The 13,709-nt window shown below is 56.4% G+C and overlaps 1 protein-coding gene across 11 annotated transcripts in view; it reads left to right on the top strand.

Annotated features, from left to right (window-relative positions):
- Nucleotides 1–13,709, top strand: part of Sh3pxd2a (SH3 and PX domains 2A) — a 197,209-nt gene that overhangs the window by 108,924 nt on the left and 74,576 nt on the right. For 6 of the 11 annotated variants that reach the window (XM_003474945.5, XM_003474944.5, XM_063244642.1 and 3 more), the window contains one exon: nucleotides 12,640–12,668. In XM_003474945.5, coding sequence (XP_003474993.1) covers nucleotides 12,640–12,668 — 29 coding nt within the window. The other 5 variants (XM_063244646.1, XM_063244644.1, XM_005005979.3 and 2 more) reach the window with 4 other exon arrangements.

The raw sequence follows: 13,709 nt of genomic DNA, 5'->3' as shown, positions 1-13,709 counted from the left end.
CTGCTCCTGTCTGAGAGGATAAAGTATGTGTCCTCAGTGACTGAGTCCCTGGCCACCCATCGGCTGCTGCTCTGGCCCCTGTTTAGATTGCTCCACAGACCAGGATCAAGGTCTGTCTGGCCTTCCCCATGCAGCCCTGAGCCAGGCTAACCACGGAACAGGGACCAAGGGTGGGAGGTACCATTTCAGCAGGCCCCTTCCCTGCCTGTTGATCCTACTGGCCCAGCTGGGTGCTCACCTTAAAATCTGCACTTCAGGAAGCTGGGCTCACTGGGCCATGGGAAGGCACCCCCTCAGAGGCAAGGCTCCCTTCCTCCCAAGCTTCTTGGGAGGCCAGTAGGTACAAGCAACAGACCAAAGGACCAACCTACAAAGATGCCCAACCTGTACCCAGGGCAAGATGCAGGCCAGCTAGTTAGCAGAAGGTACAGAAGGAGCTGATTATCAGCCTAGCTTCCTAAAATCATTTGTGCCTCTTGGAATGCTCCTGGGAAAGAAGCTGGCTGAGTTAAGACAGGTGGGTACCTTGGGATCTCAGGTGTAGACTCAGATCCTGGCCTTGTCCCGTGCCAGCTGTGTGTCAGGCAGGGCACGTTTGAACCCCAGGCTAAACTCTCCACTTACCCTCACTTAGCCTGCTGCCCGCACTTCCACCCCCTGCACACACACACCGGGGCTGCTGATGGTGGCACACACATACCACAGATGCAAGCAAGCAGTCTGACACCTGGCTGCCCTGAGAGATGGCAGTGACCCTGAGAGCCAGCATGGCCTCGGCTTGGGTGTTATTGCATCCCTCATGCTAACTGAAGGCAGGACACAGTAGGTGTCTGCTGAATGGTGGCAGAAGCTCCCTGAGTCTTACATTTCCCAACGCACATCAGAGGGACCACAGGAGGGTGGCATTTGGTCGTAAGGTCTGGAAGAGCTCATGTCTGTAGGACTCAGTGGTGTGGCACTCTTCTCAGCCATGTAGTGTCTTAACTTTCATTTTTTCCACTTCCTGTAGGAAGCAGTATAGTCATTTCCTCCATACTGCAGATAAAGCCACACAGGCACAAAGGGATCACATGACTTGTGAAGCCAGGAGGCAATGAGGATGGGCTTCCAGCCATGGAGCACAAAGCCTGGCTCTTCCCTGTCCCACTTCCCTACTCACTGAGTCTTTAACACATGGTGGTGCATGAACTAACAACAGGGACCCATTGCCATTGTGCCACAGAACGCTCACTGCCTGGCTGGCAGCTCTGTGGACTCAGCTCCAGCTCTGAGGCCCCAGCCTTGGAGCCCAGAATGCCCCTGGCATCGCCCCACCAGTGCTTCGGATCACACAGCCCAACCAGGAGCTTGGGTGCCTGAGGTTGGAGGCCCCCAGCCAGCCCCACATTTGGATGCTTAACGTCCAGTGCTTTTTGGGTCCTCAGAACTTTCTCAGCTAATTTCTAGTGGATCTAGATTTCTAGAGCCTATGAGCTAGGAGTGTCCCCACTACTAGCACTTGGAAGGCACCTGGAGACCCAGGGTGGTCTTGCCAATGGACAGGAAGGGGAAGCCATCATCTGCCAGGAAGGGAGCAGGAGGCAGTGTGCTCGAGTCTGACTCCTGGAGGCAGAGGCAGGCTCCAACAGGAGAAGGGTGGGGAAAGCCAGGAAAGCCTCAAGGTAAGGGTTAGCAAGTGGGGTGCCTTGGCCTGGCCCCAGCCTAAACAGGAAGGGGCACCCATGGAACTGTCTTCTGGGTCAGGAAGCTTCACTGCTGTTAGGACACGCTGGCCCACAGCTGGTACTGGACTGGTTCTGCTGGCTAAAGATCATATCGGGCAGCTAAGAGACACTTAGGGATGCCGAAGACACAGAGTAAATCCAGGGGAGGAGGAATAATAATTCTTGAAGCCTCTAGAAGCCAGTGTGGAGACAAGGATCGGAGCTCAGGGGTTACTGGCCAGGCCCCCGTGAGGGGGGTGAAGGGAAGCAGAGGGGGACCATCAACAGCTGGATCCTGCAGGGCCCCGTGGACCAGCGCCTGCTGCGGGCCGTTTGCCTGGAGGCAGGGAAAGGCGCACCGTGGCCTCCTGTGCTCCTGCACCCTCACCACACTGCGGCTGGGAAGCTTTCCTGAAAGCCAGGGAGATAAGTACTGGTGGGTTTCCACTGGGTATGGGGCAACTTCCAAGAACCTCTGGTGGTGTGCCTGGGGAGGCCTGGCCCCCTCCTCCCACTGTCTCCTCCTCCGGGCCCGTGGTAGCCCTCACTTTGCAGCTCAGGGGTGACTGCCCTCCCCACACACCTGGGGTCCGAGGGCTCAGGTCTGCTCCTGGCCCTCCAGGCACTTGTCCTTGGCAGCAGAAGCCCAGAAGGTATTATTTGGTGGAGGCCAGAGCCTGGGGTTCTGGAGCTTGCAGTGGGCATCCTGGTGAATGGCTATTCCACTGTAGCTGCAGATATTTGATCCCAAGAACAGGAACACAGGCGGAAGGGTTTAACAGGAAGATGATCCCCTCCTGCACCCGCTGGACGCAGGCCCATGTGCAGCCTGGGAGGGTTGCCACTGCCCAGGCCACACTGCCTATTAAGAGAGGGCCTCAGCTGGGACCTGGCTCTTGTGACCTCCATCCCAAGTTGGCCCAGTTTGGGTCCGTCCCAGGCTCCTCTGTCTGCCTCCTCCTGCTCAGGGAGGCTGCTGTCAGGCCATCAGGATGCTGCCCTGGAGCCTCCTGGCTCCCAGGCGCCCAGGCTCTTGGCTGAGAGCCCCCTTGTGCGGCAATCAACGGCAGCAGGGCGAAGTGTGGCAGTCGCCTGCCCTTTGTGGAGCAGCCTCATTCAGCCTGCTCTTGGCCTAGCGGTGAGGCCTCCTGCTGGCTGTCATTCCTGTGGCCTCAGATGGCTCAGTGAGGACCCACCCCTGTGACCCAGTAGCCTGATGTGCTTGGATTCCCAAGGGCCGTGAAAGCAATCAGAATAGCTTTTCTCATGGGAATGGAGGCCCCCAGACCTGCACCCCAGAGCCATGGTCTCAGCCAGAATGGTTTCCTCCCTCAGAACCAGGCTTTCTTCATGACAAGTGCAGGAGCCCAGACTTGGCTCTGCTGCGGCTAGCCAGGCCCGGGTCCCATGTGCTTCCCAAGCCCCCCTCCAAGTTGTCCCCACCCACCTTCCTGGCCACCCTCTGTACCCTCCTTCAGCCCACTTGATCCAGTGGTTCTCTTGGTTCACTAGGGAGTCTTAGCTCCCCAGGGAGCCCCACCCCACCCAGAATCAATCACTGGGGTAGGGTTGGGGGCAGGTGTGGAGACAGCAGATCGGGGAACAAGAGCCATGCCTTTACTTCCTGCCCTTGGCCCTTGCTGAGCACAGGCTATGGAAGAGGTACTAACTGACACAACCCCCACGATCCATGCATGGAGTCCTGTTGGTCAGTGCCCTCTTTGCCAATGGACAAGGAACCTCAAATATTGTCTAGCAGAGCTGGAATTTATTTTCTATTATTTTTCCCCCTTGGGGCGTGTTTTGTTTGGTGCTGGGGAGAAAACCAAGGATTTATGCTTGCTAAGCATATCCTCCAGCACCGGGCTATACCTGGTCCAGAGCAGGACGTAAACATGCTGACCCAGTGAGCCCAACAACCTGTAGCCATTGATTTAGACTCCAAGAAAGGGGCCACTTGTGGACCTGGGATGCAGCTTAGTGGAAAAGAAGAGGAAAGAAGAGAGGAGGGGAAGGAGAGGGCAGGTGAGGGGAAAGGAAGGGAGAGAAGGAGGGAGGAGGGGAAGAGAATCACTAGCCAATGTGGTCCTTTAATTTTAAACCTTAGTTCATTTTAAATTTCAGGGATTTTCATCTGTTTGGTTTGGGTTTTGGGGTGCTGGCCTCCGCTCACGCTACACATGTGCTCTATCACAGAATGACACTCCCCAACCCCTGACATTCAATATTTTTGAATTGTGCTGAGGTCTAATGCTCAGATCACACTGGCCATACTTCAAATGCTCAGTGGCCACCATCGCTGGTGGAAACCATTTTTGTCATCCCAGACCACTCCAGTTAGGGCACCAGTAGGTGTAGTGGGAAGGATTGGGACCCTCAGTGCCATTCGGACCAGAACTCTAAACTAGAGAGGTCGTTAGGAGCCTGTAGTTGTCGAGAACAGCCTGCCCTGAGTGCAAAGCTGCCTAGCACTAGCTGTGTGATTCCAGGCAAGTTACCTAACCTCTCTGAGCCTCGTCTGTGAAACAGGCAAAAGTAACTGCCTCAGATGCTGCAAAACAGGTGTGCCAGCCCTGGCACACCGGTACCTGTGCTTTTGTGATACAAGGTCCAGGAAGCCTGGGAGGTGCAGGGTGCTGTCACTGTCAGAGGTGACTGAGAGCTCTAGGAGCCAGGTCTCCTAGGGCAGTGTGGTGCCAAGGTGCCTGGGACAACCTGGGGCCTGCTCAGCTCCAAAGACTGTTTCCCACGGAGGCTGAGGCAGAAACAAGTACAGCTGGGCCTCTGCTGGGCCCCTCAGCCTCTGTGAGAAGCAGAGAGCCCTTGGCCCAAGTTCCTGCTTCTCAGCTCCAGCTCAAAATGAGGCCAAGGCTGCAGAGTCAGGGGCCCATAGCCAAGGAGCCATTGCTGGCCTTCACTCAGCAGTGGGGCCCTGGTGTTGTCTGTCACATGCGCGGAGCCCAGGCACACCTCTGCAGACACACAGCCACCGCGCCATCTGTGGGGGGAGCCTTCTGTGCCAGCGTCACAGTGGGTTTCCCAAAAAGGTGCCCTCCTGTGGCAGCCCAGCTCCAGCTGCACACCCTGCTCCCCAAGCTGCATGGCCTCCCTGCAGTCTCCTGGCCCTCCACTCCCAGGCACGTACTCCACCCTCCTCCTGCTCTGTGCCCTGGCTCACCCCTCCCTTCTGCCCTGGGTCTCCTTCCTGCTTCTGCCCCAAATTTCTGAATGTCCCTCACCTCCTCCGAGCAGTGTTCCCAGTCACCCCCAGTCACAAAATGACTCGCACGTGTTCTTTTTTTGGGTGTTTCTTATCTCTTTAGCTCGGTGATGGATGATGTGTTTCAGACTATGACAGTGTCTTCTGCCACTCTCTTGCTGTAGGCACAAGAATGGGTCTGTACTGTAACAGCCCTGCATGTAGACATGGATGGAGGGTGGATGACAGATAGGTGGGCGATGGATGGATGGATGGATGGATGGATGGATGGATGGATGGATAGGTAAGACAGGGGATGAAAAAAGGTAAGGGATGGATGAATGGGTGATGGATAGTGGATGGAGGGGCAATTGACGGATGCTGGATTGAGGATGCATGGAAGATGAGTAGATGGAGGATAGATGCAGGACAAACAAAGCGAGAGACGCAGGAAGATCTCCAGACATGGAAGGTCCTCCTTGCCCTTCTCTCTGAGAATGTCACAGTAGAATATCAACACATTTTGTCACCAGCCCTTTGCTAGGTTTTGGCAGCTGGCCCCTGCAGTCCAAGGAGGCCGTCAAAGTCAGAAGCAGGATCTCGGGGTCTGAAGGGAAACAGCGTTCCGGCTGGTGAGCTGCATTGGCAGTGCCGTCCCCGTTTCCCACCCTGGGAAATCAGTGCCTGGGCTGAGCTCCTCGGCCTGCATACAAGGTGGGAATCCAGGCCTGTTGGTCTCACGGTCCTAACTTGGCCCCATACATGAAGAAGCCAGTGACTTACCACAACCCCTGCCCATGAGGGCGGCCAGTCAGCACTGTCTGCGTGGCCCGTCCAGCCCTCTGTGATCCAGACTGTGTGCCAGGGTCCTTCCCAAGTACAGATGCTGCTCGTGTAGCTTTACAGTGATCACACCACAGCTCTGTAATGTTGGGGCAGAGAGACTGTGTAACCTGCACCCACCCGCTGGCCTGCTTAACTCTGCTCTCAGGCTGGGCACAACGGGTCTCTCCCTAAGCCACAGACACGCTCAGGGGCTTTGCCCAAGTGGCGAGCACAGAGGAGACAGACAGACGGTGCTTTGTCCTTTTGCTGGGGATGGAAAGTGGCAGAGACCCTCTGGGAACAGAGATAGCAAAATTCCTGGGGAGTTTCTGGGATGTGAGTGCTATAGCGTTTAGCCTCTCTGAGACACAGACTGGGGGATCCAAGACCCCCTTTTTCCTTGGGAACTTAGCGCTTCACCCAGGGCAGGAATCTGGCCTTTCTGGCCAGTCCACATGGTCACAATGGGGCTCATTCTCAGACCCCTGGACAACACAGGCGCTGCAGAGAAAAGGCGGATTCTTGTGGGACACAAGGGTGCTCAGTGCAGCAATTTAGATGGGGCACACATGGGGCAAAGGGCAGCATTCATGCCCCCTCCTCTGTCTTGCCTGGAGGTCACTGCCTCTGGAGACCCTTCCATGCAAAGGCTCTGGAAAGCAGAACAAAACCCCAGCTGGGCTAAGTGGGGTGGAAAAACCCCAGCGCCCCACAGATCTCTGCTGACCCAAAGCCCCTCCCACCTGGCTCTGGAAGAATCTACTCGCTCCCCCCGGTGGGGCTCAGGGGCTCAGCATCTCACAGCAATCCCAGGCCACTTGGAATGTCCTCCTTTTAGAGATGGGGAAACTGAAGCCTAGAGAGTTTGATGGCATGTTTGAAACTTTTTGCCACAGGAAGAAATAAATTTCATAATTTATTCTGAAACCTAATACAGATAGGCACATGGACAGTGAACAGACCCTTAAAACCAGTTTCCCAGAACAGCTTATGATGACTGACTCCCTGAGCACTCTGCTTGTTTTTTCCAGTACTGGGGATTGAACCCAGGGAATACTAAGCTCCTTTCCCGGGTTTGTTTTGGCAGGTGGCCCCAGCAATGGGGCCTTTGAGACAGGGCCTTGCTAAGCAGGCTGCCCTCTCAGCCACCGTGCCCAGCAAGTCTATCTATCTTTTAAAAATATTTATTGGGATCTACAAAATTACCTCCAAATGCACCAGCAGGCCATGGCCTGTCATTTGAAAAGCACTAGTTTCTGCTGAGCAGTGTCCTAGTCTAATCCCAGCTTCTCAGGAGGCTGAGACAGGAGGATCACAAGTTTGAGGCCAAACTAGACAACTCTGCAAGACCCTGTCTCAAAATTTAAGGAAGATTAAAAGGGCTAGGGGTGTAGTTCAGTAGGAGAGTGCTTGCGTAGATGTGCAAGGCCTGGTTTCATCCCCTGGTACTGCAAAAAGAAAGAAACAGTATTATTATAGTTTAAAGTGGTATGTCAGGGCCACCAGCCACTGAGGGGGCCCAGAGCCTGGGCCTGTTGACATTCAGCACCAGACTCTGCTGCTTCTGCCTCCAGCAGTTTACCTCTTCCCGACCGCACCATGCCCTGACTCTGAAACCTGGATCTTGCTGCCAGACATGAAAGCTCTGCCCCCTTCCCAGGCTGCTCACCTGCTCTCCTCCTCCCCGGGATGCCTGCCACTGCTGGGAGCTGCTTGTTCCTGCTTCTGGAGCTTTCCCTAGTTCCCATCCTCTCTCTGGATCCAAGCCCCCTCATCTCCTCCAGGAAGCCACCTGGCATGTCCTGAGACCCCACCTACCCAGCCAATGCCCTTTCTTTGCCCTTAGCATATTCCCCACACCCCTGTGACTTCTAGCCTAGATTGCCCCAGAATGTTGGCTTTCCTTTTGGGAGGCTGAGGCAAGAGGATCACAAGTTCAAGCCCAGACTGGGCAGCTTAATGTCTGAATAAGATCTTATTTCAAAATAAAAAATAAAAAGGAAGGGTGAGAGTGGGAAGCTGAATGTGGAACTCCATGCAGAGCCTTGAGTTCAACTCCAAACATACAAAAAGGATAAAGAAAAAAAAAAAAAGAGTAACTTCCTCATTGTATGTGTAGTGTACAGTCTCCCCAACCGACTGTACCCCAAACCTGCAGGCCCAGAGCAATGTGTCGCCTTTTCCCTGAGCCTGCCCAAGTGGTCACCCACAGCAGGATGACGTGGCTCAGATCATCACAACATGCATCCAGGTCACTCCCTGGCCAGCTAAGGCTACCCACCATCCCTAGCTCCTCTAGCCTAGGTAAGCACTCCCTCTGCAGCCCAGAGGCGCTGGACTCCCAAGGTGACCCTCAGTCAGCCATCTGGCACTTAGCCGGCCTCGAGGGCATTCCTGGCAGTGGCAGCAAGACTGCAGACAGCCACCCGGGCCACACGGCCAATGTCAGCCAGCAGACAGGAGGGTGAGGACAGCAGGCTGGAAGCCCATGCATCCTCCCCTGCCAAGGCTGCCGGTCGGAGCGCTTGCTCAGAACCTCAATGGGCCAGCTCTCGTTCCGGAGCCACAGAGCTGCACCAAGCTCAGCTCCTTCCCTGTTCCCTCCACACCTTGCTCCAGGCAGAGCCTGCCTCATCAGTGTCTTCTCTTCGCTGCTCAGTACAGTAGGTCAGCATTGTTAGGCTGGCCTCAGGTGCTGGCCACTACTCTCTACTCTCTACCCTGGTAGACCTCAGGCCAGAGGCTGTGGGTATCATCCTTCCCTGTTCGCAGTGCTGGGGATCACACCCAGGGCCTCGTGCAGGCAGGGCAAGAATGGTCTACCACTGAGCCAGCCACACCACTACCTACCAAGTGCTGGCAATATCGAGGGGCGGGAAGGGAGTCAAGTGCAAAAGCAGGAGACCAACACGTGAATCAAAACACCTTCCCTCACCTCTCCCTCTTTGCCGCCTCGGTAGAATGTCTGGGAAAGGAGCACATTATGTCTCGCCAAGGGAAATGAGAAGAGGAAAAAATAGTGAAAAGCTGCTCTTCTGGGTGTGTCTTAGCGTGAAAGCGCAGGCTAAGTCCAAGGGAGCATAAATGTTCAAATAGTGAGCATCTCAGTGCATACGCACAACTGGTCCCAGCTCCTCGGAAGGCTGAGGCAGGAGGATCACTTCACCTCAGCAGTTCAAAGCCAACCTGGGGAGCATAGCAAAACATCAGTCTCCCCTGACCCCCACGTACACCTCATCCTCGACAACAGGTTTTCTAGCTGCTCAGTTCTGGTGTCTGTGAGAACCCCAAACTAAAAGTGGGGCTGGGCTCACCTAGCCCAGTCAGCAGCATCTGCCAGCACTGTGGTGAGGCCTGGAAGAAGAAGCCATTCCTTGAGTTTCAGGAACTCTGCAGTGTCTAAATGTAAACAAGCCCTAACCATTGGATAGGACTGAGGGCAGCAGAGAGTCCACAGCAACGCCAAACAGTCTGGGCCAGGTGACCCCCTTCTGTGCGGCCTTTCTCCTGTGGGTGGAGATGGAGACTGGGGTCACTCCCATAGCCACTAGCTGGGCACTGAACTGCAGGCTGGCTGGCTGCACCCAGAGGCAATGGGTCCGGCAGGACAAGAGGCCAAGAGGTAAGATTCAGCATAGGGTGGGGGAGTGGGGCCTTGTGAGGATAGAGCAGGGTGCCAGGCTGCAGAAACTTCCATCCAGACCTGGGGACCCCTGGGGAACCCCCACTGATTGGTGCAGCTTGACTTGCACACAGACCACAGGGGTCAAGCTGCACCAGTGTTCCTGCTTTTCTGGCACTGTTGGTCACTGTGCTTGTGGTCTTGGTCACCCCTGGACCAGCAGGAGAGAAGGCTGAATGGCCTGGGCGGCCTTTTCAATCACATTGGTCTCTGGCATCCTGGAAGGAGATACTGGCCCCACCCACCCACTGCTGGGGCGGGGGGGATGTGTTCTGGGAGACCGTGATTCAGCACCAAGTCAGAAGCAGGCTAGACTGTGACCGTCGAAGCAGAGACACTGGCAGAGCTGTGGGCACCAGCTCAGGGCAAGAATTGGAGCAGGGAGGGGACCCCAACAGAGGCCAGGACTGGTCACAGGGCAGTGGGGAAGCAGGGGTGCCTGAGGTGGGGGAGCCCTGTCTTCCCCCGCCATGCTCTGGGCTGTGAAGAATGGGGGAGTCCCAAGCACTGGATACCTAAGCTGCTTCTCAGCACATTCAGCAGCTAAAAATACAGAATAGTTTTGCTGAAAGGTGCCCAACCGGAAACCTCTAAGAGGTTTCCTATTAGGGCAGCACATACCCGGGCAGGAGGCCAGAGACCTCAGGAAGGACTCCTGTTCCTGCCATCCCCACATTCAGCCCCAGCCTGGCTTCCATCGCATCACCCAGGCCCCTCATGCTTATACACCCCAGGTCTCTGCCTTCCACCCCTGTACCCCTGCTGGGGATTGGTGGGCCCAGTCCAGCCCACCCACTCTTCTCACCACCTGATGGGAGGGCACCACACTCCAGTGGAAGGGACAGCAGGCCAGGGGCTGTCTGGAAGCTTCTTTGGCACAGCCAGCGTGCTGTTCTTGTCAGTGTGAATGTTTAAGGGTGGCTCGGCCGGTGGAGGTTATACAACACTGCAGAATCCCAAGGGAAGGCTTTTGGCAAAACAGACGATATAGTAGGTTGGGGTGAGGCCCACACTGAATTTTTATCCAGCTTTCTACATGATTCCATTGAACCACCAGCCTGAGAATCACTGACATGGTGCCTGGCAGGAGGCACTTAAAGCCTGTGAACTATGTCCCTGTCCATTCCTGAGCCTCCAACCTGAGCCTGCAACCAGATCCAAGAATCCTAAGCAGGGGCTGGGGATTTAGCTCAGTGGCATAAGCGCCTGCCTTGCAAGCAGACAGTCGTGAGTTCGATCCCTGTACTGATAAAAACAAAAAAGACAAAAAAAAATTGTAACCAGCCCACAGCTGCACAGAGGCCAGGGAGAAGGTAGCCATGGTGCTAGGAGCCACATGGGGACAGCCATGGGCCCAGAGGTCTACTCCTTCCCGCTCCAGTGGGAAAGGGCAGCTGCCCTTCCCTGCCCTTCTTTGGTGGTACAGCCTCACCCAGCAAAGCAGCTTGAGAAATGAAGCCGCTCCTTGGGAGAAGAGAGTTGTGGGTGGCGTACAGGAGTGTACAGTAACAAGAGCCCTCATACAACAGCCCCTCCCACCAGCTGGGAGTCCTTCCCAGGCCAAACTCCCAGCGGGCATTGCGGGACAAGCAGGCCACAGTCTGCCTAGGCTCCCTTTTGCCTCAGGAGACCAGAATTGTGGGGTGAGGTGACAGATTGAACATATTCTCCTCTGCTTCCTGTACCCTGCATCTTTGATTCCCACCAGTGAGGTATAAATCAGGGTGGGGACCGTGAGGAATGGCCGCACCTGTGCTCCTGCATCCGTAATGTGGGGGTGTTAGGGGCTCCATCTTGTGGCTGGAGGAGAGGAGGGGGCACAGCATACTGAAAGGTTCTCTGCAACAGGATGGGGACATTGGAAGTGTGGCCTCCTGGCCTGCTCCACTGCTGTAGTGTTCTGATCAAGTGGGCGCTAAGCCTCGATTTCAGAAACTGAGGAGGGGGCACCCCTGGCTGTGCAGGTGAATTTCTCTGCAATTTAACAAACACCTCCATGGACCCCGCTATCCTTAGACCTCCAGAACTGAGATCTCGGGGTCTCCACTCTGAGCGGCCTCTGTCCCTTCCCCACAAGACCTCCCTTTGCAGCAGGCAGACTCACTGGCTAGACCAAAGACAGCAGCAACCAGCATTTTCTTTGGGCCCCAGGAAACATGAAAGGCATTTCCTCCAGTCTCTAGAGACCTCCTTAGAAGCCTGTGAGGAGCCCAGTCTCCCTCCCCAGTCTCCTGAGGACTGGGCAAAGGGTGTGGGAGGCAGGCAGGAGTTGGGAACTCTGCCTCTGCTGGATCTGGGCAGGTCCTCCTTGGAGAGCAGGGCAGGTCCTAGAGGCCAGGAGGGGTTAAGTACCTAGAGTCACTCAACAGTTATTGTCAGCGATAGGATTTGAACCTAGTGCTCACTTCTTCAGAAAGCCAACCCCCAGCCAGGTATGGTGGCACAGGCTTGTAATCCCAGCACTCAGGAGGCTGAGGCAGGAGGATTGCTGCAAGTTTGAGGCCAGCCTAGGCTCCAAAGTGAGTTCAAGACCTGTTTGAACTGCATAGTGAGACCCTGTCAGAAAGAAAGAAAGAAAGAAAGAAAGAAAGAAAGAAAAACTCAACTCCCATAGCATGGGAGCCTCCCAGCTACCTCTGCTAAGTGTTGCACCCCACTCCATCATGGCCCGGGACTCCCCAGCCTTAGCCTTTAAGGAGAAAGCCAGGATACTCAACAAGGGTCCAGTGGCTGGTGTTTGAGGGAGAAAGAGGCAAGCTCCCCACCCCACCCCCGCCCCCAGGAGGCAGGCACATTTTATCAAAAGCGCCCACAGTAATTGCAGAGTGGGCGAGGTGCTGGAGCAGGTGACATTTCAGTGTGACAAAGTGAGTGGGATGAGCAGTGCCGAGGATGGAGAGGTGGGATGCTGCAGGGTTGGGAGCCTGCTCCGGCTTGGGTCAGCGCCTCAGTTTCCCTGTTTGCCAAGTGCCTGGCCAGCTCGCCCGCAATTTGGGTCTTGCATGCAGCAGGGAGGGGTGGGAAGGGTGGGCCTCCGCCGGCGGCGGGCGGGGCGGGGCCGGGCCCGGCGGCCGGGCGGCGGGCAGCACGGAGCCAGCGCAGTGCGTTCGGCTGCGGAGAGAGCGCGGCGCTCCCGGGCCCTGGCGTCACGTGAACCGCGCCCGGGACGCCCACAGCCCGCGCCCTCACCTGGCCCTAACCATGTCTGTGTGCTGTTGCTTCTTTTTCAGAGACTATGGCAGCTCCAAGAGGAGATCAGGTAAGGGCGCCTCCGGGCATTTTCTGCCTGACCTCCCTTCCGTGCATGCTCTTTCTTGGCTTGGGGGGACTTTGCGGGGGGCGTTCTTGCTGGCGTCCCGCACCCACCTTCTGCTGATCCCCTCGGGCTCCTGGATGGGAGTGGGGACAGGTGCATGGGGAGTGTGTTGGGGGGTGCCAAACCCCGCAGTGTGAGCAGCCGGGTCCGCAGCGTGGGCAGCCGGGTCCTCGCCCCAGGCTGCAGTCGTATCCCCAGCTCCGTCCCGTGGGGCATGGGGATGGAGGGTTAACTGGACTGGAGAGGGGTCGTCCTGGAGCAGCTCGAATTTTTAGCGCCTCCCTTTGGACCTCCCTCCCTTCTCCCCCTCCCTCCCTCCCCCAACTCTGAGCCCAAGTCTTCTGCAGGGTGGGAGCAGTACCTAGGGCTGGGCGCTTGGGGGGAGAGGTACCAGCGCTCGCTGAGTTTGAAGCCCAGAGAGGGGCGAAGCTTCGGAGTCCTGGTGCTGGGCCCTGGCCACTGTCTGAGAGGCCTCACCACGCAGATGCCTACTGGGGACATGGCTAGGCTCGGCTGATTGGGAACGTGGGTCCCAAGGAGTTCGAGGAGTTCGGGCTGTGCTGTGTGTATGGTGCAGGCAGGGGGGACTAGCGGGCCTTATCCGCACATGCGTGGAGTGCACTGTGCAGCTCCCCATGGAGATGTGTCCAAGTGCCTTGGCCTGTGGACTGGATTTGTGTGAGGTGCAAGTGGAGTAGATGGCATCAGATGGTGGGTGCTGTATGGTTCCATGGGTTGTGTGCACAAGTGTGGTACTTGCTTGCCTGCTATGGGGAACTAGGAGAGCTGTGCCCCGGTGTGTGTGAGGAACTTCATGGCATGTGTGACAGTGGTGTGCCGTGGGGATAGGAGTCCTTGCTTGGGTTGTGGGCTGGATATGTGATGGTGTATTGGGGTGCACAGCTGTGGGCTGCAGCCTGTGAAGGGGTGCTTGTGCACCTAGTGTGGGGAGAGGGTGTGCACACATGTGATTGTCAGCACACT

The sequence above is a fragment of the Cavia porcellus genome, unplaced genomic scaffold (genome assembly GCF_034190915.1).
Source record: "Cavia porcellus strain 051 isolate PalLab524CR breed Dunkin Hartley unplaced genomic scaffold, mCavPor4.1 scaffold_2, whole genome shotgun sequence".
Lineage (NCBI taxonomy): Eukaryota > Metazoa > Chordata > Mammalia > Rodentia > Caviidae > Cavia > Cavia porcellus.
The sequence above is the reverse complement of the archived record's forward strand: the minus strand, read 5'-3'. Positions and strand labels throughout refer to the sequence as shown.